This window comes from Antechinus flavipes, chromosome 2, assembly GCF_016432865.1.
Source record: "Antechinus flavipes isolate AdamAnt ecotype Samford, QLD, Australia chromosome 2, AdamAnt_v2, whole genome shotgun sequence".
Classification (NCBI taxonomy): Eukaryota; Metazoa; Chordata; class Mammalia; order Dasyuromorphia; family Dasyuridae; genus Antechinus; species Antechinus flavipes.
In genome coordinates, this window is record NC_067399.1 from 178,838,421 (window position 1) to 178,865,702 (window position 27,282).

The 27,282-nt window shown below is 32.5% G+C and overlaps 2 protein-coding genes across 3 annotated transcripts in view; one reads left to right on the top strand and one right to left on the bottom strand.

Annotated features, from left to right (window-relative positions):
* MCPH1 (microcephalin 1) overlaps positions 1–27,282 on the bottom strand; it is a 332,832-nt gene that overhangs the window by 134,583 nt on the left and 170,967 nt on the right. The gene's annotated exons all lie outside the window — the stretch shown is intronic.
* The window catches only part of ANGPT2 (angiopoietin 2), an 81,112-nt gene that overhangs the window by 45,852 nt on the left and 7,978 nt on the right, over positions 1–27,282 (top strand). Inside the window, exons 2-7 of the mRNA XM_051975990.1 lie at positions 6,072–6,227; positions 9,985–10,106; positions 15,521–15,753; positions 16,389–16,516; positions 22,265–22,366; positions 22,974–23,140. Of these exons, the coding sequence (XP_051831950.1) occupies positions 6,072–6,227; positions 9,985–10,106; positions 15,521–15,753; positions 16,389–16,516; positions 22,265–22,366; positions 22,974–23,140 (908 nt within the window). The remainder of the gene's footprint in view (positions 1–6,071; positions 6,228–9,984; positions 10,107–15,520; positions 15,754–16,388; positions 16,517–22,264; positions 22,367–22,973; positions 23,141–27,282) is intronic.

The following is a 27,282-nucleotide window of genomic DNA, read 5'->3' on the forward strand; positions in this document are numbered from 1 at the left end:
ATGAGGGAAAATTTTATATTTAAACATTTTCTATGTTGTTCAAAAATACTTTACTATGGTATTTTAAAATCTATTTGTTTTTAATCCAGTTTTTAAAACTTTATTTCCTAGTTAGATAAAATCTATTTTTAGGGTTACTATATCAACTCCAAAAAGTATTAGACAGTGACTTAGTTAAGATGTTAGCTATAGACTTACTTCAAATTATAATCTGGTGACTTTGATTTTAATTACTGGAACAATTATAAAACATAGAATAGGAATATATAAAATGCATTCTATATTTTATAAAATGTATATTTAGGATATATATTTAAGAAAGAAAAAATGAGGTAATCATAACTAAGAGATAGTATGTCTTCATGAAAAGAAACAGGTCACATGAGACTAATTTCCTTTTCTTTCCTGACAAGACTGTAAGATTAGAGGGATGTCATAGGTATAAATATTTTTTCATCTCAATAATATATTTTTTAAAAATTTAATATTCAGTTTTTATGTTCAAAATGGAAAGAAGAGAGCTTAATAAAACTGAGAAAGCTCAAAGAATTAACAAATTGATGTCAATTTGGAAGTAGGTCTCAAATGGAAGGGTCATGTCACTGGTATTGTTATTCAACACTTTTGAAAAAGTATTTTTTTAGTTCATCACCTTTTTTATGAGAAGCTAATTATTCCCCGGGCCAGAAGATATTCTACTGCATCTGATAATCCATAGATTATAAGTCAATCCTTGAGGATTTCTGACAAAAGTAGTACATGTTTTTTTAAATGCTATTACATGCCAAATGAGATAAGCAATTTACATTTATCATTTCATTTTGTTCTCATAACAACAAATGAAGTAGGTGCTATTACATTTTCATATTACAGCTGAACAAACTGAGGCAGAAGTTAAGTGACGCCATTAGTAAGTGTGTGAAGCTGGATGAACTTTCTGATTCCAAGTTGAGCAGTTATGTACTGTTATTCAGTTACTTCTATGTTTTCCTTATTTAATTCCATTTTTGGGAATCCCTTGTTACTGAAAATTTCAAGCCATTACATTTGTTAGTACTCTACCATCATTTCCCTTGTATCTACTTTATATTTACTTATCTGTGAATATATTATATTTCTTCTGTAGAATTTAAGGTTTTTGAGGACAGGGACTGTTCCCTATTTTGTTTTTCTATCCCCTGTGGTTACCACAGCCATAGGGACATAGTAGACATTTAATAAATACTCATTGAATTAAATATTAAGAGATACATCATGCAAAACAGATAGTTAAATGCAAGCTAATTTGAAGAGAACAAGAATACTAACAAATAGGGGTCTCAGACAAGGTTTTTCCTTGTGAGGGTAGTACCAGATTTAAGGGAAGCGAAGGATTATAAAATGAGATGGAAAAGATAGAGTACAGCTAAGATATAGGAGGATGGCCTCTGAAAAGTCACAGAGATCAGCAGTATCATGTTAAGTGTAAAAGATATTAACTAGGTTATTCTAACTAGAATTTTTATTTTATTTTATTTTTTTATTACAGCTTTTTATTTACAAGATATATACATGGGTAATTTTACAGCACTTACAATTGCCAAACCTTTCATTCCAATTTTTCCCCTCCTTCCCTCCACCCCCTCCCCCAGATGGTAGGATGACCATGTTAAATATGTTAAAATATAAATTAAATATAATATAAGTATACATGTCCAAACAGTTATTTTGCTGTATAAAAAGAATCGGACTTTGAAATATTGTACAATTAGCCTGTGAAGGAAATCAAAAATGCAGGTGGACAAAAATAGAGGGATTGGGAATTCTATGTAGTGGTTCACAGTCATCTCCCAGAGTTCTTTCCCTGGGTGTAGTTGGCGCAATTCATTACTGCTCCATTGGAACTGGTTTGGTTCATTATATTCCTGAGGATGGCCACATCCATTAGAATTGATCATCATATAGTATTGTTGTTGAAGTATATAATGATCTCCTGGTCTTGCTCATTTCACTCAGCATCAGTTCATGTAAGTCTCTCCAAGCCTTTCTGAAATCATCCTGTTGGTCATTTCTTACAGAAGAATAATATTCCATAATATTCATATACCGCAATTTATTCAGCCATTCTCCAACTGATGGGCATCTACTCAATTTCTAGTTTTTGGCCACTCCAAAGAGAGCTGCCACAAACATTCGTGCATATAAGGTCCCTTTCCCTTCTTTAATATCTCTTTGGGGTATAAGCCCAGTAGTAGCATTGCTGGATCAAAGGGTATGCACAGTTTGATAACTTTTTGAGCATAGTACCAAACTGCTCTCCAGAATGGCTGGATATATTTGGAGAATGGCTTAATTTCTTATAAATTAAAGTCAATTCTCTATGTATTTTGGAAATGAGGCCTTTATCAGAACCTTTGACTATAAAAATGTTTTCCCAGTTTATTGCTTCCCTTCTAATCTTATAACTAGAATTTTTAAAAAAGATATGAATAAATCTAGAAATTCAAGAATCAGATTAGAATATTAACTCATTTTTGAAATTTTATAGAGGATGGTAAATTATTAGTTTTTTTATGTATATTCTATATTCAATAAAAAGTCTCATTACTTAAGAATTTGTCATAATCGTGAGGTGATTTTTTCCCAATGAAAAATCTATTTTCCCTCCTTCCACCTTTCCCACTTGGGAAAAAACCTACTTGTAAAATATATTTGTATTCAATCAGAATAAATACTTGATTAGCCATGTGCAATCATCATTTTGTATTAATGGCATTTTCTTCGTTTCCACTACCTTGCATCTAATGCTTCTACCAAGATAGACTAATCACCTGAAATCATATGACCATACATACAGACTGACTCAAGTTTTGATACTCAATATTCTCAACTCCTTCAGTTGCTTCTCTTCTGACCAAAAGATGAACAATAAATTTCTCCCAAAGACTTCCTATAAAGGAAGAGGGCTTCGAACTTTCCAGGTAATATTCTGTTTTCTATCAGTTTTTACAAGTGATTATCCCACCTTCTGCACTCTCCCCTACACACATCTTGGTACCCCTCTTCTGCTCTTCCTTCCTTTCTCTTTTCAGCTTCTTTCTGTATATTGTCTTCTATTTAAATTATCAGCTTCTTGAGGGCCGGAACTATTTCTTTTTCTAATTTGTAGCCACAATATTTAGCACAGTGTCTGGCACATAGAAAACACTTAATAAATATTTACTAAATTGAATTGAATGTCCAAAACATAAATGTCTCAATCTTCACCTTGCATCTGTCAGTTCTCTATTAGGAAGGGTGCCATACTTCATTATTAGTCCTCTAAAATTGCTGATTGGTCACTGTGTAAATCAGTTATGGCTTTTGAAGTTGTTTGATTTTACAATATTGCTCAAATGACTATCTTTTTAACAACAATGATATTATTATTATTATTATTAATTATTTTTTCCCCTGAGGCAATTGGGGTTAAGTGACTTGCCCAGGGTCACACAGCCAGGAAATGTTATGTGTCTGAGACCAGATTTGAACTCAGGTTCTCCTGACTTCAGGGCTGGTGCTCTATCCACTGTGCCACCTAACTGTCCAACAATATTTTTAAAGTGGCAAAATTTATCTATAAAACATGGAATTCCAACATGTCCAAAGAATAAAAGTTATAGATTAATCAAAAAGTAAGGAAAAGGTACACTATAGGCAAGTAATTCACATCATGTTATTTTAAAAAACTTGTAGGAAAGCTGAATAAAAGGTATTATTCATGAAAATGACCAGAAAAAGATGTGGACAGATTATATAGTGATAATAGGGGACAAATGACAGCCAGTTCACAAGTTCCACTAGTAGCTTTGTTATGTAGAGAAGGCTAAAGAATTTTATCCCTACCCTAACTATGGATGAAATCTCTGTTGTGGATAAATCCATAGACATAACTTTTACAGAATGGAAAGATAAGGATAGGTTGCAAATTTGAACAGACAGAAGTAATACCCATATAATACTATATTCTATGTCATAGAAACTGATAGAAAACAGAACATTACCTGGAAAGTTCTAAGCCCTCTTCCTTTATAGGAAGGTCTTTGGGAGAAATTTATTGTTCACCTTTTGGTCAGAAGAGAAGCAACTTTAGGAGTTCACAAATACATTTAAGTATCAAAATAGACCCAGAATTTAGCACAATATTTGGCACATTGTTAGGTATTTCATAAATATTTGTTAAACTGAATTCATTTAAAAAGCAACCAAGTATTGGTAGAGGGATCATTTAAAATAAGACTATAGTATCTAATGAAGCTAGGGAGATCTGACAAATCTTTTCCCTAGGAAGAGAAGAAATCTCAATGGGCTGATTCTGGGTTTCTGTTTTGTTTTGTTTCATTCATGAAAATGGAAGAAGCGGAAAGGGACAGAGATCTAACTTAGGCCTGCGCCTGCCTTAGTACTGAGGCAATACATGGGGGAAAGAGGCAGGAAGTACTGTGAGAAAAGATTAAGTAAAACATCATCAATACAAGCCAGACTATTCTTTGCTGGAATAAACAGGCTTCACTGTGGTGCTACTACAAAGGACTAAACTGACCCAGACACAAGGAGTTGTGCAAGGTCACAAATGTATGTTAGTAGCAGAGATAGGATTGTTACTAATTCTCTGAATCCCAAGTCTTAACAATTTAAATTTGTTGTTCTTTCACCTCATTTTCAAGGCATTTATCAAACATTTCTCTTAAGGTCATAACTTATTTTAATCCCAAAGTTGGGTTAAAAGGAAAAATATATGACATTTCAAATCCATTATAGGAATCAGATGTTAAATCTAATATTTCAGTTTGTTAGAAACAAAATTAAACACAATTTCAGTAGTTCAGGTTAATTTTAAATAACTCATGTTTTTAAAGAGTAGATGAATATACATATAAAGTGAATGAATGAATGAAAAAGAATTTATTAAACATTAAAATAAAATACTATCCCTGTCATTCAGGAGTTTACATTCTAATAGAGAAAGCCAACACATTTGTGAGTGGTGACCAGAGAAGGATTATTTTGTTTGCAGAGATGGTAAATAGATGGTAAACACACAGTTAACTGACACACCTTTTCCAGAAGCAATGTTAATATTAATTTGGGTAACTATACACAAAAGAAACATGAAAAGAAGATGGCCAAGACATGGTCAGAGGTTTGGGGTTGGTAAGAAAACAAGTAGTTGTTGCCAATCGTTACAGAATGGTCCCTCTGAGGGAATTTAAGTAGTATTGGTTTGGAGCAGGGAGCTGGACTGTGAATCAAAAGCCTGAGGCTAAGTATTTTTTCCCCACTTAATTTAAAGTTCAAAACATTTATTGATTATCATGTAATGGTATGAAAAGAATAACTGGTTATTTTAATTTAAGAAGATGCCATGAGAGGAATACAACCAACCTAATATATTTTTGTCACTCCCCCCCCACAAACCTGTAAATACATAGTAAATTTCCAAAGCGTTGCATCTTCCCCCCTCAATTGGATAAAAAAATCTTGATTTTTTATGATCTTGATCTTGATCTTGATATCAACAAATTATTTTTGTTGTTTTAAAGAATAAGTAGTGAAGACTTCAAGTAGAGGCTAGATGACCACTGAGTAGAGATCTTAAAAAAGAGAGTCATATATTGGTCAGGACTGGACTAGAAGACTTTTGAGGTTCCCCCTAAAAATGCAGTGCTATAATTCAGTGATTTGAAATGCTCATACCAAAAAATATACTTGAAAATGGCCTTCATAAGTCAAGACTTCAAACTACAGCAAATCAAAAAACCTTTATGATGACAAAAGAGCATAAAAGGATGAGAGCAGTTCTGGATTGAACTCTGTCCTAAGGAAGGCTCTGCTATTTCTAACCATGTGACCTAAGTCAAGTTTTAGTCTTTCTGTGTCTCAATATCACTATAAATGGGTTAGATTGGTTGACCATGGAAGTGCCTCCTAGTTCTAATTCTATGATCCTATGATAAATATTTGAAAATAAGATTTATGATCATGTGAGCTCTAAAGCTGAAATAATAAAAAAAAAAATCTGACTGCCTTAATTTTTTTTTTTTTTACTACAGCTTGAGAATTATATCCAGGATAATATGAAGAAAGAAATGGTAGAGATACAACAGAATGCTGTACAGAATCAGACTGCAGTAATGATTGAAATAGGAACAAACCTATTAAATCAAACAGCTGAGCAGACTCGAAAACTAACAGATGTTGAAGCCCAAGTAAGTAAGAAATTTTAATCACAAATGCTTCACGCACTGTAAATATATCATTGTATGGATGATGCAGTATGACTTTACAGTAATTTGAAGAAACAAAGTCTAAACTAAAATCAGAAAAAAACTTTAAATGGATTCATATATAAATAACCGAATTATGATTCCATGGCTATTTTGTGACAATGTACTTTTTTTTTTTTTAACATAATTTGAATGACCACATATTTAAAATAGAATGCCCAAATAGCATCTATATTTTTGTTTATTTAAATAAATGCATATATAAACTGAACTCTAATACATACAACATCACCATGTTTTCTAGATTACATGATTATAAGTGAATAGTGGTAAGAAAGGATAGCTCCAAGTTTTCAAGATTTTCTATTTTGCTTATTTAATCTTCATTGATTATAAACTTCAAATTTGAACTAAGTCCAGAAGTTGGAAATTCTCTCAATCTTAGTCAATTGGTATAGCCAATTTATTAATAGGCAGGCTAGAATGAATTTGACTAAAGAATTACAACTCAGTTATAACACTGAAATAGTACACAAAATGAATATAACAAATTTTTAAAAATCAGTTTTTGTGGTTTTTTTTTCAAACATGAAAGTCTCAACAAGTATCAGATAGTATACCTAAGTATGAAAAGGCAAACATTTATATGTAAGATATATGTTTGGCTTAAGTCTCTAAGAAAAAGCTTAAAGATAGCTTCTGATGGTTCACTTTGAATTGGAAACTAATAAGATTGTGAAAAAAGCCAGCTTTACTGAACTTGACTTCTTTGAGAATAATAATGTAGATGTAGATTTATGAAATTCCATAATTCAGATGCTTTAAAAGTCATTGAAAATATAGCATGGCTTAATTGGTAAAGGGCCAGAAGTCAGGAAAAGTTAAGTTTTAAGTTCTCCTCTTGTCTTTGACACATATTGGACAATTCATCTTATCTCTCAGAGGCCTTAGTCTTTAGACTTAGTCCTGAGTCTTTAAAGAACTGACATTGTAAATTACTGAATAAGGCTGATCTTTGTCAGGTAAAGAAAATGTTCCCATCCAGAGTTTTTTATACCATGAAATTACTGATATAAAAAGCAATCATTGATAAGGGTACCATGACAAGGTTATTTTTTGAAATCTTAGCTTACTGCATTCATGAGAAATTTCCTGATGCCTGAGAAAGATTCCCCATTAACACTATCTTGTCTTTATTCTATATTTACATCTATGTGTACAAATTATATGTCACTTCCTCTCTGCCCCCTCATGCACACACAAAATGTAAGCTACTTGAAGGAGGAATAGTTTCAATTTTTGTAATCCTGACATTTAGCACAATGCCCCAAACATTTCTGGTGCTTAATAAATGCTGATTAAATAACTGATACTATGGCATCTACAGGGAATGTTTTGTTAATACACAGTACACTGGTTGAAAGATAGAAAAGGGGGACATGTCTGTTTTGGGAAAAGGGCCAAAACAGAAGTCTCAGAAACTTGGGCTGGGTTTTATTACATTTTGAGAAGTTGTATAAATGCTTTAGGAAAGAAACGCACAATGAAATCTCCAAGTTCACATATTACAAAATTATTTTGAGATCACAGATCATTGGATTGCAGATATAGAGTTGGAAAGAATCTTGGATGCCATCTACGCCAAACCCCTCATTTTCACAGATAAAGAATCGAGGCCCAGAGAGATTAAACATGTATTTAGTGTCATACTGAAAGAACAGGGATTCACACATCTTCTTCTTTCAAATTAAAATCTGACCACTGTACTATACTTTTGGTTAAGAAAAGCAGAAATGCTAAAGCACAGAAATGGCAAAACTATTTTGATGTAAATTTAAGGTAATATATTTAAAGAAAATTCATTCAAATTACAAAACGTGGATTGCTTCTTCACTAGAGTTTGGAACAAAAGTGAGGAGGAATCAAGAGGAAGGGAAAGGAACAAGCATTTGTATATACAGTCTAATATGTGCCAAGTACTGCTGTAGGTACTTTACAAATAAGGTTTGATCTTCACATTAACCCTGTGAGGTAGATGCTATCATTAGTCCTCATTTTACAGATGAGGAAACTGAGGTAAAAATAGGTGAAACGACTTGATCAAAGTCACATAGCTAGGTTAGTGTGGGACTAGATCTGAATTCAGATCTAACATTTGACCCAAGGCATCACTTAGCTGCCTAATAAAAAATACAAACCAGTATGAATATGAGAGGGAGAATTCTAATAGTTGAAAAGGTCAGGAAAAGTTGTATATTACTTTCTTAAATAGTGAACAAAAATGATCCATTATGAAAATTCTTGAAGAGTTGATAATTTTCAAGAAATATTAACAAATCATTTAGATATTTTTGATGTGGATTTTTAAAATGCATAATTCAGATAGGGCAAGTGAATTAATACTAATCTCAGTTTCTAGATCTTGTACCAAAATAGGAACATTTCATAGAATTGGAAACTCTTAAGAAAATGATGTGATTTCCCATTTCCCTTTAAAATTCTACACGGTAAAATGTTTAGGCCCAAATTAGAAGTAGACTAAATCTACATCCCAGGTGTCAATAACAAAAGCAAAACCATTGTGTTGGAATGGCTTTATTCATTCACAATAAGATTTTTATGGTATCAACTTGATTTCTTTTTGCTTTGAAGTACAAGACCATCCCTGAAATGGTACATTGTCTCTCTGTGACTAGGGTAAGGGTTTAGCTAACAACATAAAGGTATAAACCAAACAATTGCTCTTTCAAGGACGGATTCTTTGGCAACAATTATGAATTACACTTAAGTGTGAAATCATGTCCTGAATGACCATTAACTGAGAGGATGTGAGTAACCAATTCTTCCTGCCAACAGTAGCCAAATACTGATGAATTAAAAAAGTCTGCAGAGATATTTGAATACAATGAGAAAAGTAATATTGTCTAGAGAATATACATCTGTACTTCCCACAAAGCAGAAAAAAAAATCAACTTTTTATGGCAATTTTATTATTTCCTAATTGATGGGGATTTTATTTTTTTTAATTATTAAAAAAAATATGGCCAAAGAAACACAAATGAGGAAATATTTTCAATGAAATGCTGACTACATGTTGTATATAATATATTCTGTACTGAACAAAAGTCATCCTTTTAAATTCAGTTGAAATTAAAGAAAAAGCATTCCTTATCTCATTCAAATGTAAATTTTTCTACATTCTAAATATATCCATTTTCAATGGACATATTTACTGAAGATATTTTCATTTTTTTCTATAGAGCAAATTGGTGCTAATAAAGGTAAAATATAGATAATTATAGTACCTATTACATGATAAGCTTGTTCAAAGTAGGTACTATATAAATGATCATTCCTTTACTTTCCGTTCCCTGAAATGATTTACCTAAAGTGGCATAGAAAGTGTCTGAGACTGGATTTGAACTTGGGTCTTCCTGACTCCAAGTCTAGTGCTTTATACACTAGGACTTACTTGCCATAACATCATGGGCAAAACAAAACTAAAAACATTTTCTTAAGACAATGTAAAGAGATATTATTATTTAATATACTCTACTGAAAATAAGACTTCATAAAATGTTTGCTTTGATTCAGTATTAGAGTGATAAAAAATAGACAATATTGGATAAATATGTATTTCAAGTAACACTTTTCATTTCTAGGAATAAAAATTAATAAAAGGGCAGCTAGCTTTGCAGAATTCTCAAGAGAATTCTACATTTTATTTTTGTTCATCTAGGTACTGAATCAGACAACCCGACTTGAACTTCAGCTTTTGGAACATTCCCTTTCTACAAATAAACTGGAAAAACAGATCTTAGATCAGACCAGCGAAATAACCAAACTTCAAGACAAAAACAGGTAACAAAATAAACTATGATTTTAAAACAATGTTAGAAATCAAAGTTCAATTCAATGGACAATCGTGGACTCAACAATTTATTGAAAACCTACTATGCTTAAGGTTTGAATTAAGCACTAGAATATAATGAAAGAGCTGAAAGGGATTCTCATCTTAGAAATCCTACAATTTAATTGGGAGCATAGGTGAGCAGAGTAGAGCTCAAAATAACTATGAATCATAACATGTGTATGTTAGGATAGGACAGATAGGGTAATTAACTTTGATGCACATATACTACATGGTAGCTAGTTTAGATCAATTATTAGGCCTGGCATCTATTAGTCTTGAGTTCAAACATAGCTTAAACACTTTCTAGTTTTGTGGTCCTGGATAAGTTACTTCTTTTTGTCTCATTTTCCTCATCTGCAAACTAGGGATAATAACAGCATTTATCTGTTGTGAGGATCAAATGAAATATTTGTAAAGTGTTTAGCACAGTGCTGGCATACAAAAGATGCTATATAAATACTAGATATTATTATTAAAAACAAAATTGTATCAAATAGAAAGGAAGATCCAAAAAAATATGAAACACTGGAAGAGAAGGTATCACTTTCACCTTGAAAAGATATTTAGAAAGTGACAAATGAGTTAGATTTGGATCAGCTTAATGAATGAGAATTGTGTATATTTGCCTAGGCATGGGGGAAGAAGTGGTAGAAACAAAGGCAAAGAGATGGGAGAATCAGGGAGAGTAGTCCAACTTCTCTCAAATGTAGACTAAGGGAAAAGGCCTACTGTGAGATGAGTAGGGAAAATGAAGCCAGTTTGTGAAGAGCCTTGAATATCAGAACCAAAAATTCAAACTTTATTCAATAAGCATTTGAATATTTTTATCTGATAAGAGTGATAGGCTAGGAATAGGAATAGGCTTGGACAGACATGAGGAGGACAAACTGAAGAAGGGATATAGTAGGATCAAGAAGTCCAATTAAAAGATTACTAGAATAACTGAAGTAAAAGATATTGATTTGAATTATGGTTATAATAACCAGAGCAGAAAAGAAAGAACAACCACAAGAACTGATATGGAGGCAGAATCAAAAGAACTTCAAAAGTTATTCATTCAATTAAAAAAAAAACAACATTTATTAGGGGAATGGAAAGAGGAGGAGTAAATATGTTTATCAAGTATTGGGCATTGTGCTGTGCTGTTTATAAATATTGTCACATTTAATCCTCATAACAACCCTGTGAGATGCTATAATTATCTTCATTATACAGTTGAGGTAACTGAGGCAAAGAGAGGTTAAGTGATTTGCTAGTAAGTATCTGAAGAACTCAGATCTTCTGATTCCAGATCCAAAACTCTACCCAAGCATCACTAGCTGCCTTAGAGCACAAGTGAGGAATCCAACATGTACAAAAGTAAGTAAATACAAAGTAGACACAAAGTAATTTCAAGAGGGAGAGAGTACCAATAACTAGATAAGGGAATAGAGATCAGGAAAGGTGGCAGCAAATGAGAGTTAGTTTGAAGGAAGCTAGGAATTCTGACAGACACAAGTAAGGAAGAAGTATATTCCAGATATTGGATACCATTTATGCAAAGGCAAAAAGTGAGAGAGAGGTATATTCTATATATGCCAAATAGTTGAAGGTAAGTTCATGTGCAATGAAGAATGGAGAATATGTAAATGAATACTAATGATACAAAATTGAAATTGCTCCTGTCCTCCATTGATGGGGCCAATGATAAGACAATGCTAACTGGATCTAAAACAGAGTAATGTTATTTTATATAATTTCAGATGTAACCTCATTACAATGTTACAATATTTTCTATTAGGGCTCACAGAGGGCTATGAGTAAGTCATTTAACCTTCTAAAGCCTGTTTCCTCATTTGCAAAACAAGGAGTCTCCGCTAGATGACCTCTAAGATTTTCTCCATTTCCAGATTTATAATTCTCTGAATGTTAGTATCTTTAAGGCAGCAAGGTAGCAGAGTGTATAGAGCTGGGTTTGAAGTCAGGAAATCCAATTGGAGTTCCAATTCAGCCTCAGACATTTATGAGGTGTGTGGCCCTGGACAAATCACTTCATCCCTGTTTACCCTAGTTTCCTCAATTGCAAAAAGGAAAAAACAAAACAAAACAAAGAAACAAACAAAAAAACAGCTCCTACCTGGAAAGATTGTTGTGAGGATCAAATGAGATAATATTGGATCAAATGAGATAATATTTGTAAAGTGTTTAGTACAGTACTTGGTACACATTAGGTATTATATAAATGCTTATTCCTTTCTCTTCCCCTCTATCTCATGTCATCTTGTTTCTTCAGTTCCAAAATATGGTGAAGAGGTAGTTCTGCTTCCCGCTAAGTCCTTTTTATTTGTATGTTTAATTCCCTCTAGTCTTTCTTTCAAGTGATCCCCTTTCATCAGATTCTCCAAAACATCTTAATCTCTCCTTATCTATAGGTTTTTTCCCTATCTTTAAGTATGTCTAGAGTTTTCATGATGAAAACAAACCAACCTCCTCTTCCCAATTCCTTAACTAGAAATTGTTATCCCCTCTCTCTTTTAGAAAAAAGCCTTTTACATTCATTTTGTCCATTTCCTCAAATTCAGCTAACTTTTTAACCCTTGGAAATCTGGTTTCCAGTTGCAGCTCTTACTTTTTCCAAGGTTACTAACAATCTTATAATTGATAAATCCTTATTCTTCTTACAGCTTTTGGCTCTGTTGACCATTACTTCGCCTTGAATATTTTCTCTTCACTCAAGTTTCTTAATAATTTAAATTTTGATTTTGATTTGTTCTGAATCATCCTTCTCCTACTCTCCTACTTTTTTTTACTGTAGTTGGGTGGTCCTCAAATCTCTGCTCAGGACTGTTCTCTCTCTATTGTTTTTGTGATTTCATCAAATATTATAAGTTTAATTATCATTTCTCTGTTGTTAACTCATAGATTTATATAACTGGATTTAATCTTTTCTGAATTCTAATCCTGTATTGCAAATTAAGTGCCTGCTTGCCCACTCTCATTTTCTCAAACTCTACATTCCAAAATAGAACTTACTGTCTTTTCTTCTAAATGCTCAGTATACCCTGTCATATTTCCCTGTTCCTGCTGTACTATTATCTTTCTATTCTTCCAGTTTTACAAGCTCCCTGCTTCTCCCACCCTCTACTTTATCACCTACATACAATCAGTTGCCAAATCTTGGCGATTCTGTGTTCAAAATATTTCTCACATTTGTTTCATTCCTTCACTTTCCATGATAATCATTCTAGTTGGGACTTCAAAACCTTTCTCTTATATTGTTCCACTTGTTTTCCAATTGACTTCCCTATTTTTAGTCCCTCTTTTCCCTAATCTATGTTCCAAAAAGCTAACCCAAAAAAATCTTCCTAAAGAACTGGTCAGGTGATATTTCCTTGCTCATGAAATTTCAGTGCCTCTTAATTACCTCTAAGATACAATACAAATGTGAATATCTTATTTTGATATTTAAAACCGTTCCTAACTTGAGTCAAGCCTACCTCAAGATTTATTTCACAATATTCTCTGTCATACACTATACAATCCAATCAAACTAACCTAACTTGTTTTGTCACCAAATTTAACATTCCATACCTCACCTCCATGATTTTTGAATAGGCTGTTGATAGGAGACAAGTCAGGAGGATAAAGTGTCATAGAAGCCAGGGAAGAAGAATATCAAAAAGGGCAAAGTGATCAACAGTTTTGAAATTTACAAAAAAGTCTTTTTTAAAAAAGCAACTAGATTTAGCAATTAAGAGATTATTAGCTTCAGAAGAATGGTATTTTTAGCAGCTAGGTTATAAGGAGTTCAAGAGTAAATGAAGAGAACAGAAAGAAGTTTAAATGATTTTAATTTTCTCATACTTATGAATGTGCATGGATAAACATCCATATTAAAGAAATCTAGTGTTCAATTAAGGAAAAATTCTTTCTTCCCAAATTTCCTCCAGAAGGTTAATAAGATATGATTGTAACATTCTGAACTTGAGTTTGAAAAATTTGACAATGATTTTTTAAGGACCCATAAAATAAGTTTTGAATTTGAACTTACTATAATTTTTATTTTTATTATAATAAGAGGTGACATACAAATTAACCTAAAAGTCACAGTAATAGAGGATTTTCTCTTTTTCCAAAAGCAAATTTTGCCAGGTAAACCTCCCTCATATGAAATATACATTTTATTTGTAATAAATTTTAGAGTAAAAAAGGAGCTGTATTCAGGTTCTGACACAATGTTCATTTTTACATTTTTTGATTCTGTATCCTGAATGTTTCATCAATGGCCTTTGTACAAATAGGATTTTATTCTGAGATCAAGATAATTGTTCAGTTTTCAAATGCCACAGTTTAGAATGACAGACTGAGAGCAAAAGGAACCTTTGTTCATTTCTTTTCCCCCTACAGTTACTAGAGAATGCTTAATTGCTGAAAAATGTAGGAATTAAAAAAAAAAAAACATAGAAAGCAGACCTTATAATTAAAGGTCAAAGTATCCAATATTTCTATTACATCCTATTTTTGAAGAATTTCTGTCAACCACACTTACCAAGCCTTTGTGTGTATTCCGGGGAAACAATTAACATTCTTAAAAGTTCAGTAGACATAAGAACAATACTCACTTGGAAACATCCATTCTATTTTAACTAACAGGAAACACTTCCAGTTTAAAATTAAGTTTACTTTTAACTAATAGTCTTTGTTAAATCAAGTAAATAAACCAAATTATTCTGAAACCAATTTAGCAGCGTCTTGAAGTCCACTTTTATAATGTTATTTGTGAAGGGCTGTTAATTTTATTTTGGGAAAATAAGATATCCAACTTCAAACCATAATTTATTGTAATGTAGCTTTAGCGATATTTTTAAAATAAAAGTTCTTTAAGCAACAAGGTAAGTTGCAAAATTACAAGATGAAAGATTAAATGTGAGTTTCTGTATGATGGTATTCTCTGGAAAAAAAGCAAGTCAAATTAAGATAAATAAGGCAGTCAAAAATGGTATAAGGAGAAAGCTTAAATTCTTACCTACTTTTAAAGACTTAAATCAAATTCCTCCTTTTCCATGAGGACCTCCCTGACTATATTACTCCCCTCCTCCCACCACACATACACTCCAAAACTCTAAACTTAACAATTATTATCATACTGAGCTTAATGCTATTTTCACTATCATGCCTAGCTCACCAATTACATTAAAAGCTACTTGAAGGCAGGAGTGTGTCTTACAATTTTTGGCATGTCTCCACAATGTCTTGCACATTCAATAAATATCTGTTGACTAAATATGTTATTAGATTAAAATTAATCTTTGTGTGTTTATATGTGTAAGTACTTTACTCTGGTGATAGCTGGAAAACACTAACACTGGCTTTCTCTCACAAGTTTCCTAGAAAAAAAAGTACTTGATATGGAAGACAAGCATACAGTTCAGCTGCAATCAATAAAAGATGAAAAAGACCAGCTTCAAGTGTTAGTATCCAGACAAAATTCCATAATTGAGGAACTGGAAAAACAGTTAGTGACAGCCACGGCAAACAATTCAGTTCTTCAAAAGCAGCAACACGATCTGATGGAGACGGTCCACAGCTTGCTAACTATGATAACAGCACCAAACTGTAAGTGCCATTACTGAAGGCTTTGACATCTCATTAGCCATTAATCACCGATGCTCTCAACTTGTTAAAATAAAATAAGGCTCATCTTCCCAACAAAACATCTTTCTCTACTTGTTGGATCATAAATTATAGAATTCAGTACTGGACCACAAAGAACATACAAAAGATATATAAATTTGTTTTTGTGTTTTTGGAACCTTACTATAAAACTTTATCCTTAGGGTAGTACTAGAGATGATACTGCTTTGAGCTAGTACCCTGTTATATCTATGTAACTAAATCTTCTTAAAGATGGGCCCACCTTGTACCTTATTCTCTTCCCATCGAAGTTAAATATGAGGTATCATCAGTACTACGAGCTGATGATGAGTGACAGTTGTCAAAAATATTTTTTGAGGTTCACAAGAAAAATAGTTTTTTAAATGTATAACTTTTTTGAAAGATTAAAAAGTAGCAATATATTCATTCTTTCTGTTATTGAAGCAATTGCTTTTCATTTCAAGTAGAAATGTAAATACAATTAGAGGAGGCTATTGATATATAAGATCTAAGAGTATCTAAATGTTTGAGAAAATAATTTATCTTACCATAAGCCTCCCAACTATTCTCGTTTGTTGATTTATTTATTTTTGCAGCCAAGAACTCCTTTGTGGCTAAAGAAGAGCAAATCATTTTTAGAGACTGTGCTGAGGCTTTCCGAGCAGGCCTTACCACTAATGGAATCTACACATTAACTTTTCCTAATTCCACTGATGAGGTCAAGGTAAGCTACTTTTCTTCTTATTCTCATTTTAACTTACCTAGATGTAAATAGCCAATTTTAGAAACACTATAACCCCATACAATATGACAACCTAAAAGGTCTTGCAACTTTCTCTAACCTCAAATCTCACTTGGTTTCCTTATTGTGCCAAGCTAACTTAATCAGTTTGGACAATTAATAAAGAGTCATTGGGTGCTAGACTTATCATGTCAAATAATGGTGTTTTAAACATAAGATTTAGCGATTACTTTTATTACTACATCCCATTCATTTCTGTAGATAATGCTACCACATGTATACTTTTGGCAAACTACTGGGATACGCTCTTACAAAGATTAAACAATATACAATTTGTGTCCTTATAACCTCACCAACTATCAGAAGGATATCACAGGCACACAAATAAGCATGATACAAAATGATAAAAAATAAGTACATAAGGAAGATACAAAAACTGTTCTGGGAGAGAAAGGATCACCACTGGAAGACTTAAAGAAAGACTTCATGGTAATATTTGAGCTTGGTATTAATGGATAAAGATGAACAGCTTAAGATGAAGGAAGGATGGCAAAGGGGTATATATGTTAGATAACAGGGAAAAATGCACCAAATCTTTGGATGATGTGTTGGATCTGATTATTGCATGATTTTTTTTGACAATTTTTAAAAGTTGAAAACCTATATTTGTTCTAGACTTTCAATTTTGCTTTTTTTTTTTTAAATATCTCCCAGACTTTAAAGGTCTCTATCATCTATAGCATCAATCTAGCCATAAAAAACAAAAAAACAAAAAAAAAAGCCAAAAAACTATTAAATGCTCACTATGTGACAGGTATTAATGTTTAGCAATGGGAATATAAAGAGGGGTAAATAACAATCCTTTTCCTCAGGGAGTTCATGAGGAAATTTATAGGAATCAATTCATTTTAGCTCTGTTATCTAATTCTCTCTTGAATCCAAGAGAAGAAATATTTATTTCCATTTTCATTTCTCGATTGAATTTTAGAGTGCATGGATCAGAACATGTTTTTAAAACTAATTTATGTCTATGGGTAAATTAAAAAAAAAAGATTTACTTGAACATCTTGTTTTTTACTTTAAAAAGCCATGATTGAGGTTTGTTTGCTTATTTATTTCAACTAATAATTCAATCTCCAACCCCATTCTCTTAAGGTTTGCTTAATATATATAAAATCATATATTTTGATGATGCTAACACCAGAGTTCCAAGACTGAAGAAATTTTACTGAGAGCCTCCACACTTTCTATTAGGATAGAATATACCATACAAAGGATATAATATACAATAGTACCTTTTTCTTTAGATAGGACCATATTTGCAAATAATTGAACCACCCTTAGATACTTATTTCTATAACATTTCAATTTTTATGTAATCATATTTTACCTTATCAGACACATAGAGACCAAATTAAAATAATTTAAAGGAATGGGCTTTTGTTCCTTGTTTTTGTTCAAGAACTCAAGGGTATTTAATAACAAGCTTAGCAGAAGCATTCTTCCCCAAACCTAGAAGAGTCACCAAGCACTCTATTAGGTTACATATTTGTCATTCTTAATGATGACTCTCATTAGAAAACAAATAGTGGACCAGATAAGAGAATAAACTGATCACTTTGGGAAAATGTGCTAACTCAGATTCTATTTGAAAAGGTAGAAAGAAAAAAAAAGTCCTTTAAATATTATTGTCTTATTTAAGTTTAATACAATGGGGCAGTGACTTAAATTGCAAGTCATATTTATAGCTAATGTGTGTAAAATTCTATGGGTGGTGAATATGTAGATAAATAGTTGCAATTGGAACCTGCAGGTGGGAGAGGTTTTCTTAACTGCAAACTGTTGGGATAGAAACATAAGACAGTGTTAACAGAAAGTTATGCAGGTGGAGGGTAAATTTACCCTCATATATATGATTACATATATGATATAGCAGAAAGAAAAGAACTACCTCCAAAGTCTAGCTATGAAAGACTTTGGGCAAGTCTTTTAACTTCTCTATCCACAAGTTGTAGAATAACCATAAATCCTAATGTCAGCCTATGTATTTCATTCGACCTCTGAACAATAGCTTCTAATTAAGTATAAATATTTGTAAGAAGATAAATTTGTTATAGAAGTGAAAGATTTTCATTTATTAACATAAAGAAATTGGATTAGATGATCCCTAGAATTCCTTCCATTCTAAATCTTTTGATTCTAAGGAACACTTACACTTTAGTTTGCAATATTCATATAAATTTCTGCAAAAAAAGAGAATTCTATAGTCATGTATGTCCCAAGAATGGCTGCTCATGGGTAGAGCAGTCTCCTTATTTGTCAGAAATATAGGTCCCCAGTTACTAGGATTATCACATTGAATTCATGTCTGCTTTTGTTTTTCAATTAATTGTTTACAGCTGATGCATAAAAATTAACTCAAGCATGATTTTCTAAAAGAAAATCCAAGCTTTATTTCTACTATTAGCAAGGATACCAGTTCTTTGAACCATGCAACAGAATGTTAATCAAATGCATTAAGTACCCTCAGATTTGTTGTAATCCAAGAAGCTAATGCCTTTATTGGCACTATCTGAGGCCTCCTGCATTTCTGATCCAGATAAAATCTACTGAACTGTTTCCACTTAATGCATCTTTTCCTTCTGGCTATGCAAACTATTTTATTTGAAAATTTTTCCTGTGACACTTACATAACCCAGTTAACTGTAACCCTCATAATCTATTTTTTGTAAACCCCTCTTTAAAAACTAAATCTGTCCAAGTCACGATAGTCACCACAAAATAAAACAAAACAAAAAAAGTGTCCACAGCTCCATCACAATTGGAGTTTAAAACAATAGATATTTATTTAGATTTTTTTTGTCACTTTCAAGGATACCACAATCCTCTTGGACCACCAGAATAGCATCTTGTTATCATCTTCAATTTCTTATTCTCACTTAACCCATATATGCAATCCTTTGCTGAGTCTTAACTTTCTACCTTCACAGCACTTCTCCTAAAGCTCTCTTTTCATATAGACCCCACTTTGGTTCAGACCTTCATCTTCTTTCAACTGGCCTCACTGCCTGAAGTCCACTTATTCTAATCTCTCACCCAGCTATCAAAGTTATCTTCCTGAAGTATAAGTCTTACCATGTGATCACCTACTCAAATAAACTCCAAAGCCTTCCTATTACCTTGAGAATCAAATAAAAACTCCTCAGTTTGGCTTTTAAAGCTCTTTATAACCTGGCCTCTTCTGGTCCTTTATTCTATTCCACAGACTCTATGATCTCAGCTATGTGGTCAGTTAGTCCATTAAGCATATTCTGTTTGCCAGGCACTGTACTGAGCTCTGTGATTATGTAGAAAGAAAAAGACAATCCACAGATTTTTAACAGATAAACTGGAGACAGGCAAGAAGGAAAGAGCTAAAATTAGAGGGCACCAGAAAAAAACTTCTTGTAGAAGGGATTTGGGCTGGGACTTGAGGAAAGTTAGGGAACTCCCCAGGAGGCAGAGATGAGCAAGGAGAGCATTCCAGAAATGGAGAACAGAATAAAATAGCCCAAATTTGAAGACTGGTCTTGGTGAGCAACAGCAAGGAGGCCAGTGTCCCTGGAATACAAAGTCCATGGGGAGGGGGTCAGGTTATGAAGGGCTTTGAATAGCAAACGGAGAACTTTATATTTGATCCTGGAGGTTAATAATAGGGAGTCAATGGAATTTTTTGAGTGGGGATGGTGGTGATAATGACACGATCAGAACTGATTAATTCTGATTAGGAAGATTAATTTGACAGCTAAGTGGAAAATAGACTAGAGTGGGAAGACCCTTGAGAGAGGGAGACTACCAAGCAAGCTTTAACAGTAGGCCAAGGCATGAGGTGTAGACAGCAACTCCAGAATGGTGGTAATATCAGATCACAGGAGAAGAATATAAAAGACATAAAGAAGGTATCAGACTTGGCAACAGATTACATATGGGGAGTGATCTTGTTATTCTTCATATGAATCTATTCATCTCCTATTTCTGGATCTCTTCACAATCTGTCTTTTATGTCTGGAATGTTATTCCTTTTCACTTTTGCTTCTTAGTTTCCCTCAAAACTCAATTCAAATTATATTTCCTGCTCTTGCCTTCCCAGCTGAGATTACTTTCTATTCTGAGATTAATTTCTATTTATTCTGTTTGTAGTGAGGTGGCACAGTGAATAGGGGGCAGAGCCCATGGTGAGGAACACTCATTTTTCTGAGTTAAAATCTAGCCTCATACAATTATTGGCTGTGTGATCCTGGTTAAGTCACTTAACTCTGCTTGCCCTAGCTTCATCTGTAAAATGAGCTAGATAAGGAAATGGCAAACTAGTATCTTTGCCAAGAAAATTCAAATGGGGTCACAAAGAGTTTGATATGACTGAAATAACTGAACATCATCTCTATTTGTACTTTATATGTAGTTTTATTTACATTTTTTAAATTTTATGTGTGTCCCTCTCTGTATCTGAGGGAGGGGAGCTGTTTTTGCCATTCAATGCATCTCTATTTTAGCGTAATAAAGTCTTTAGCATATAATAGGTGCTTAATAAATGCTCAGTGACTGACTTTAAGACGATCATAAGATATACATTTGCATTTGCTTTCAAAGAGCTGTCATGTTGTAGGTTAATGGGATATACACAAATAACTATTTGAACTTGAGTAATTTATAAATGATGAGAAACTTTTTCTTTAACTCTGTTCTTTATACCAAAATGATTTTCATCAAATAAATAAATGAATGTGTAAAATTCAAACTTAAAGCCATTAAAAATACAAACCAAAGAAAAAGAGTACTTGTAAATGTTTCTGAATCCTAATTTTAATGTGCACTCCTTTGTATGTTGTTGGAAAATTATCTTACATTCTTGAACTTTTTTCTTTTTTTTATAATGTTCTTATTGAAAACTACTTAATCATTTTCAGAACTTTGTAATTTCATAACAAAATATCAACTAAGTTGAAATTGAGCATGCATGTTTATCCCATAAAACAATTTTTCATATTAAGAATAAACCTCAAAATGCACTGAAATATTTTAAAAGTAGAAATAAGAAAGTAAATATGTTAATAGAGAAAAGAGCACAAGGAGAAAAGAGCACTGTTCTAAGTATTTCACTGGGAAAAAAGTACCCAAAATACTGAATCCAGGGTCAGAGGAAAAGAAGTTATAGAAGGATGTACCAGTGAACTTAAGAAACAACCTGATCCTACTATATTTTTGAACTAGGGACAATGATCTACATTTCATAATATTGAATTCTAAAGAAATCCATAGTTGGAGATTTCAGGACTGGGCAATATATTCCTATCACAGCGCTGTGGGAATCTTGAAGTGGAGACAAATCCTTTTCTATATATTTTAAGGAGATCAATAAGGATCAGGAATTGTACTTTCATGTCCAAAAAATCTATACTATGGGGAGAAAAAAAACTGGACATTCCTCCAGCTGTTCTGCAGATTGGCTTAGAAGGCAGGTGGGGCCAGTATATCTGAAGATCTATAATATTTTCTACTCTTTTTCATAGTCATCAAAACCTTATTCTCTTTATCCCTTAGAAGAGCTTCTCAGCATAATTTTTTACTTTACCAAAGGTAGCTATTCCTTCCACTCCACTTCAAAAACAATTATTAATAAAAATCAGGGAACTATGTAGGTATTTAAATCTGTATTATTGCATAAAATAAGTCTACATTTCTTGTTGGCAGGCATATTGTGACATGGAAACAAATGGAGGTGGATGGACAGTTATTCAGAGGCGAGAAGATGGCAGCACTGATTTTCAGCGAACTTGGAAAGAATATAAAATGGTATGCACAATGCTAGAGTTCAGTTTATCTTAAATTATATTATTTTTAATGAAAATCATTTTTTTCTAAATAGACATATCTTAAGGAAGAGAACTTATCCCAAATTACCAAACATTTCTTTGCCCTTTGAAAAAAAGAAAATGTTGCATTCATTCTTTGGTTTTCTGATTAAATATGTCTCTAAATCAAAGACAATTTATGTAATGAAAACATAGCTAAATAGAGAGTAGCACATGGAAAGTTTGTTTTTAAAGGAAGGTTCACCATCTTTTTTTTTTTTAAATAAACTATTTCATGAGTCTTTACACTTATAATTTGCATGGAATTAGTTATTTTTATTTCTTCAGGCAGTTGCCCCCCTCTCCAAGTTCTAATCATTCTTATGTTATCAGTTCATTTGTAATGCTTCTATTCTATAAATCTGTCCCCTTCTATTACATGAATTTGTCTCTGGTGAAATCTATTTCCTCAGCATTACAGACCCTGAATCTATATGGAGGAAATGAATTTCTGTAGAAAGATTTAGTGATTACAACTTAAATTGACAGATTGTTAATTTCAAACTGTAAAGGAAAACAAAATAAGTAATTAAAAAATTAAATTACAGGGATTTGGTGATCCTGCTGGAGAATACTGGCTAGGAAATGAGCTTGTTTCCCAATTGACTAATCAACAACGCTATGTCCTTAAAATACATCTTAAAGACTGGGAAGGAAATGAGGCATATTCATTATATGAACATTTCTATCTTTCAAGTGAAGAACTCAACTATAGGTAAGCATACTGAATACAAGTAAGGAATTTTATAAAATAATTGTTGGATCAACTTAAAAATTTTCTTATAAATGATGCTCATTAAATATTCAAGACAAAAAACAAACAAAAAACTATTGGAATAGGAAAACAGTTTACCTGTTACACTTTTATTTGGTCATTAATTTACTATATAAATTAATAAGGTAAAATGTACTTATATTTTGTTTTCTAATAGGTTTCAAATTTAAAAAGACCGGATCTAAAAGACTGGATAGAATGCATGTAGTCAGAAAGACTTGAATTAAAATCTAGCCTTGAACATTTATGATGAAGTGTGTGACTCTGGGCACAGTCACTTAATCATTGTCTATTTCAGTTTCCTCAACTGTAAAATGGGGATAATAATACACCCACTTCCTAAGGTTGTTGTAAGGATTAAATGAGATATTTGTAAAGTGCTTGCCTAGTAGCTGCCATGTAATAGTCCTTAGTACTTCCTTTTTTTTCCTCTCCTTTTTTAAACTTCCTTCCTCTCCTTCTCTACTTCCTCTCTTCCTTCCTTTTTTTTCCCTTTTTCTTTTCTTCCTTCCTTCCTTTCCCTTTCCTTCTCCTCCCCAGGCTTTACAGATAGGGAAACAGTTTCAGAATGGTGAAGTGATTTGTCCAGCATCTCCTAGGAAGTAAAATGACAATACTAAGATTTGAACCTAAGGTCCTCTGGCTCCAAAGCCAATTCATTTTCCACCTCAATATACTGCTTTATTCTGGTCTTAGTTATCAATGTTTAGTTCTTATCATATCATAATGGCAGTAAATCTATAAACCAACATCTCTTTTTTTTGCTCCTAAATCCAAATTCTTTTGAGATGAGTTCATTTTCTTCTTTATTTTATTTAAAAACCACAGAAATTTCATCTCCATAAAAGCCTTTTCTTTACACTTCATCCCATTTAAGATAGTTTTGTCATAATGACAGAGTATTAGAAAATTAATGCAACTTTAATGTCTTTACCTTCAGAAGCTCTTAAACAAATATAATTTTTTTGAGATTACCTATGGATTGGCTGAATGACAGTGTTACTTGGAGGAGTATATAATATTATTATTGTGGAAGCCCAAAAGAAACTACCAGCCTTTTTTTTTTTTTTAAACAATGTATTATTGTTCAGACATTTCAGATTCTTTGTGTCTCCATTTAGAATTTTTTTTGGCAAAGACACTACAGTGGTTTGCTATTTCCTTTTCTTGCTAATTTTACAGATGAAGAAACTAAGGTAAATAGGATTAAATTACTTTTCTAGGTTACACAGCTAATAATTATCTGAGACCAGACTTGAACTCAGGAAGATGAGTCTTCCTTATCCAGGTCAAGCATTCTATCCACCTTGCCACCTAGCCCATTAACAACTTGGATTTATAAAATGTAAAATGCTCATTCCCCTTTCTAATATACTGATGAGAATTCATATTATTGTTATACCTTAAATATTTTCTTCACAACAATCTTATGATAGAAGTATCTTTGAAACTCAAGAGAAGACAATTGCTTATGACCACACACCTAATAAAACACTGAGATTAAGATGTAAATCTAAATCTTCTAATTCTAAGTCCTATGTTATTTCTGTTTTAGAAAAGTGCATGGGATGCTTTTAGCTAAGGAGCTAGAGATTCATGGTTTTTTGGTTGTAGGCAGAGCACACTGTAATTATTGCCTTGTACGCACTTATAGTTTCTTAAGTAGAATTCAAGTTCTCTTGCCTTTGGTGAATAGTTGTCAAGGATTTTGTGTCAATAAGTTATAATTGTCAGTAAACAGGATGGAAGGAAATAAGAGAAGAAAGGAAACAAGCATTTTTTAAGTACTTATGTGTGCTAAGTTGTGCTAAGGGTGCGTAATCTTGTGAGCTTTTTGAGAACAAGAATGTTTCATTTTTTTTTGTATCTGCATCTCTATCACAGAGCAAAGTACCTGACATATTGTTGATAATCAATCAAGACCTGTTGATGGAATCTCAAAACAAAAAACAAAAAACCAAGGAAAATATAAATGATGAGATGATCTAGTATGTTCCCAGGAAAATTGTAAAGCATTTGAAAGTAACAGTTGTCACAGAATTTAATGAATGAGAAAGTCAAACAAACACATAAACATATAAAAGAAACCAAAATACACAAGTACATAGAGACTTGCCAATATATTGAACTGAAGAAAAGAAAATAAGAGATATTAGAGATCCTGGAGGTAGCAGAATTATTGGATTCCTAGGTAAAGGATCTAAGAAGGTATAGTAATGTAGGATTTTGAGAAAAGACAGGGAAAAAAATTGCCTAGTAGAATTTAATAAGGAGACCATTTCAGGAAAAAAAAAAAAAAAAGAGTGGTTCTCTACCCATTCATGGCTCAAGAGTCAGTAGAACATGGAATCTAAGTGGGAGGAAATGTTTGAGTTTCATCTATGTAATTCAAATAAAGAAGAGCCAGTGTAATATCATACTGTGCTGGGCTCAGGAAGAAGTTGGTGCAAATACTGTACCTAACTCGTCCTAGCTTTAGGATCTTAGCAAGTTATTTAACTTTTCAGTATTCTAGAACAACTTGCTTCTAAGTTGCTGATATGCATCAATGGAAGGCATTTCCCCATTGAATATGCCCCATGTTAATGAAATTATAGGTTTGAACTGACCCTTACCCATAAAAAAGGGAAAATTCTCAGTGCCCAATACATAATAGGTATTTACTTATAACCTATAAATATTAAATCGAGGGACTTGAAATCAGGAAAATGTGTCCAGAGATAGCAAATGCATTGCTTAACATGTTAGACTCATTCTTAAGTTTCAAGATAAGTGGTCAGAAACAGAATTATTTTCAGTAGGGAAATGTAAAACATATCAAAAAACATAATCAAGAGGTTATATCAATAACCTCTACCTCTACATACTCATCTCTCATTATTCCCTGACTCACATCTTCCACACTTAATGGAAAGATGGAAATAAACTGAATTTCAGAACAAACATTCTAAGTTCAGGGTAGACTTGAAAAGTTGGCTAAGGTCCAAACTTCCCCCTTGTTTTTTCAGCTAAAAAAACCCTATACAATTGTTAGTGTAGTGCACCTTGTAACCTTGTAGCTTAAATGGGTGATTCGGTTTCAGAAACAGAGCATTTGAACTGGGAAGCTCCTCAAAAAAGTGACAGTGAAGAGGCTTTTATTATTTCTTTAGAGGAACTGGTGATGGGGGAGGGGAGAGAAAGGTCCTTTAATCTTACCCTAGCTTCATATTTACTCTAACATGATTCAAAACTTTACTGCATTTTAAGTTATAAATAGTATACCATTGTTTCATCTCCAAGTTAAATATGTGTTTCATCTGGAAGCACTTAAAATCTACAGCAGTGCACTTCTTTAAAAAAAAAAAACATGCAAAAATTAAAGAATTAGAATGTTTCTAAGGGAACCACTGATAAATGGGTCATTACCCCCGCTCATTGACATTATTAAAATATAATTATTCTACACTAAATTGTAAAGAGATACTTCCTTGTGACATTCAATCAATGTTTCAATGGGCCATAAAAAGCAACAGTTTAAAACCTGGTTTAATTTACTTGGCTATTAGAATGAGATATTATATATTTTAAGAATTTGTTATTGTGTAAAGTTATGCCAGTGCGAAGATGAAATTTGTTGTGGCTAAAAGAGAGTTTTCTTTTGTATAACTACAAAAGAATAAAGCAACAAAAGTACAGAATATCTTTTTTTCTTTTCCATTTGTCTCAAATGTTGGAAAAGAAACAAATCCATTTTGTCAAAATAGATAAGCCTATCAGAATGGGTATTATCATTATTGATAACAAAGAAAAAAATTGTGCACAAATCCTCAACTTTAATCTAAATGTATATAAAATCTGAGATATGATTAATATTTGCATCAACTATTTTTGTCACCTTTGAATATGCCATGCAGATTTCAATTTACACCAGTTTCAAGAAACTTATAAGATTCAGAAGTGACCAACTAAAATTTACAGATCATATTCCATGTAGGAATTAAAATTATATAGTCTTTATAAGAGTTGCTAATGAACAACAGACCTCCTTTTTGCTTTGTTTTGTTTTCCTTTTGGACAAATTTAATAGGTTTAATGAATAC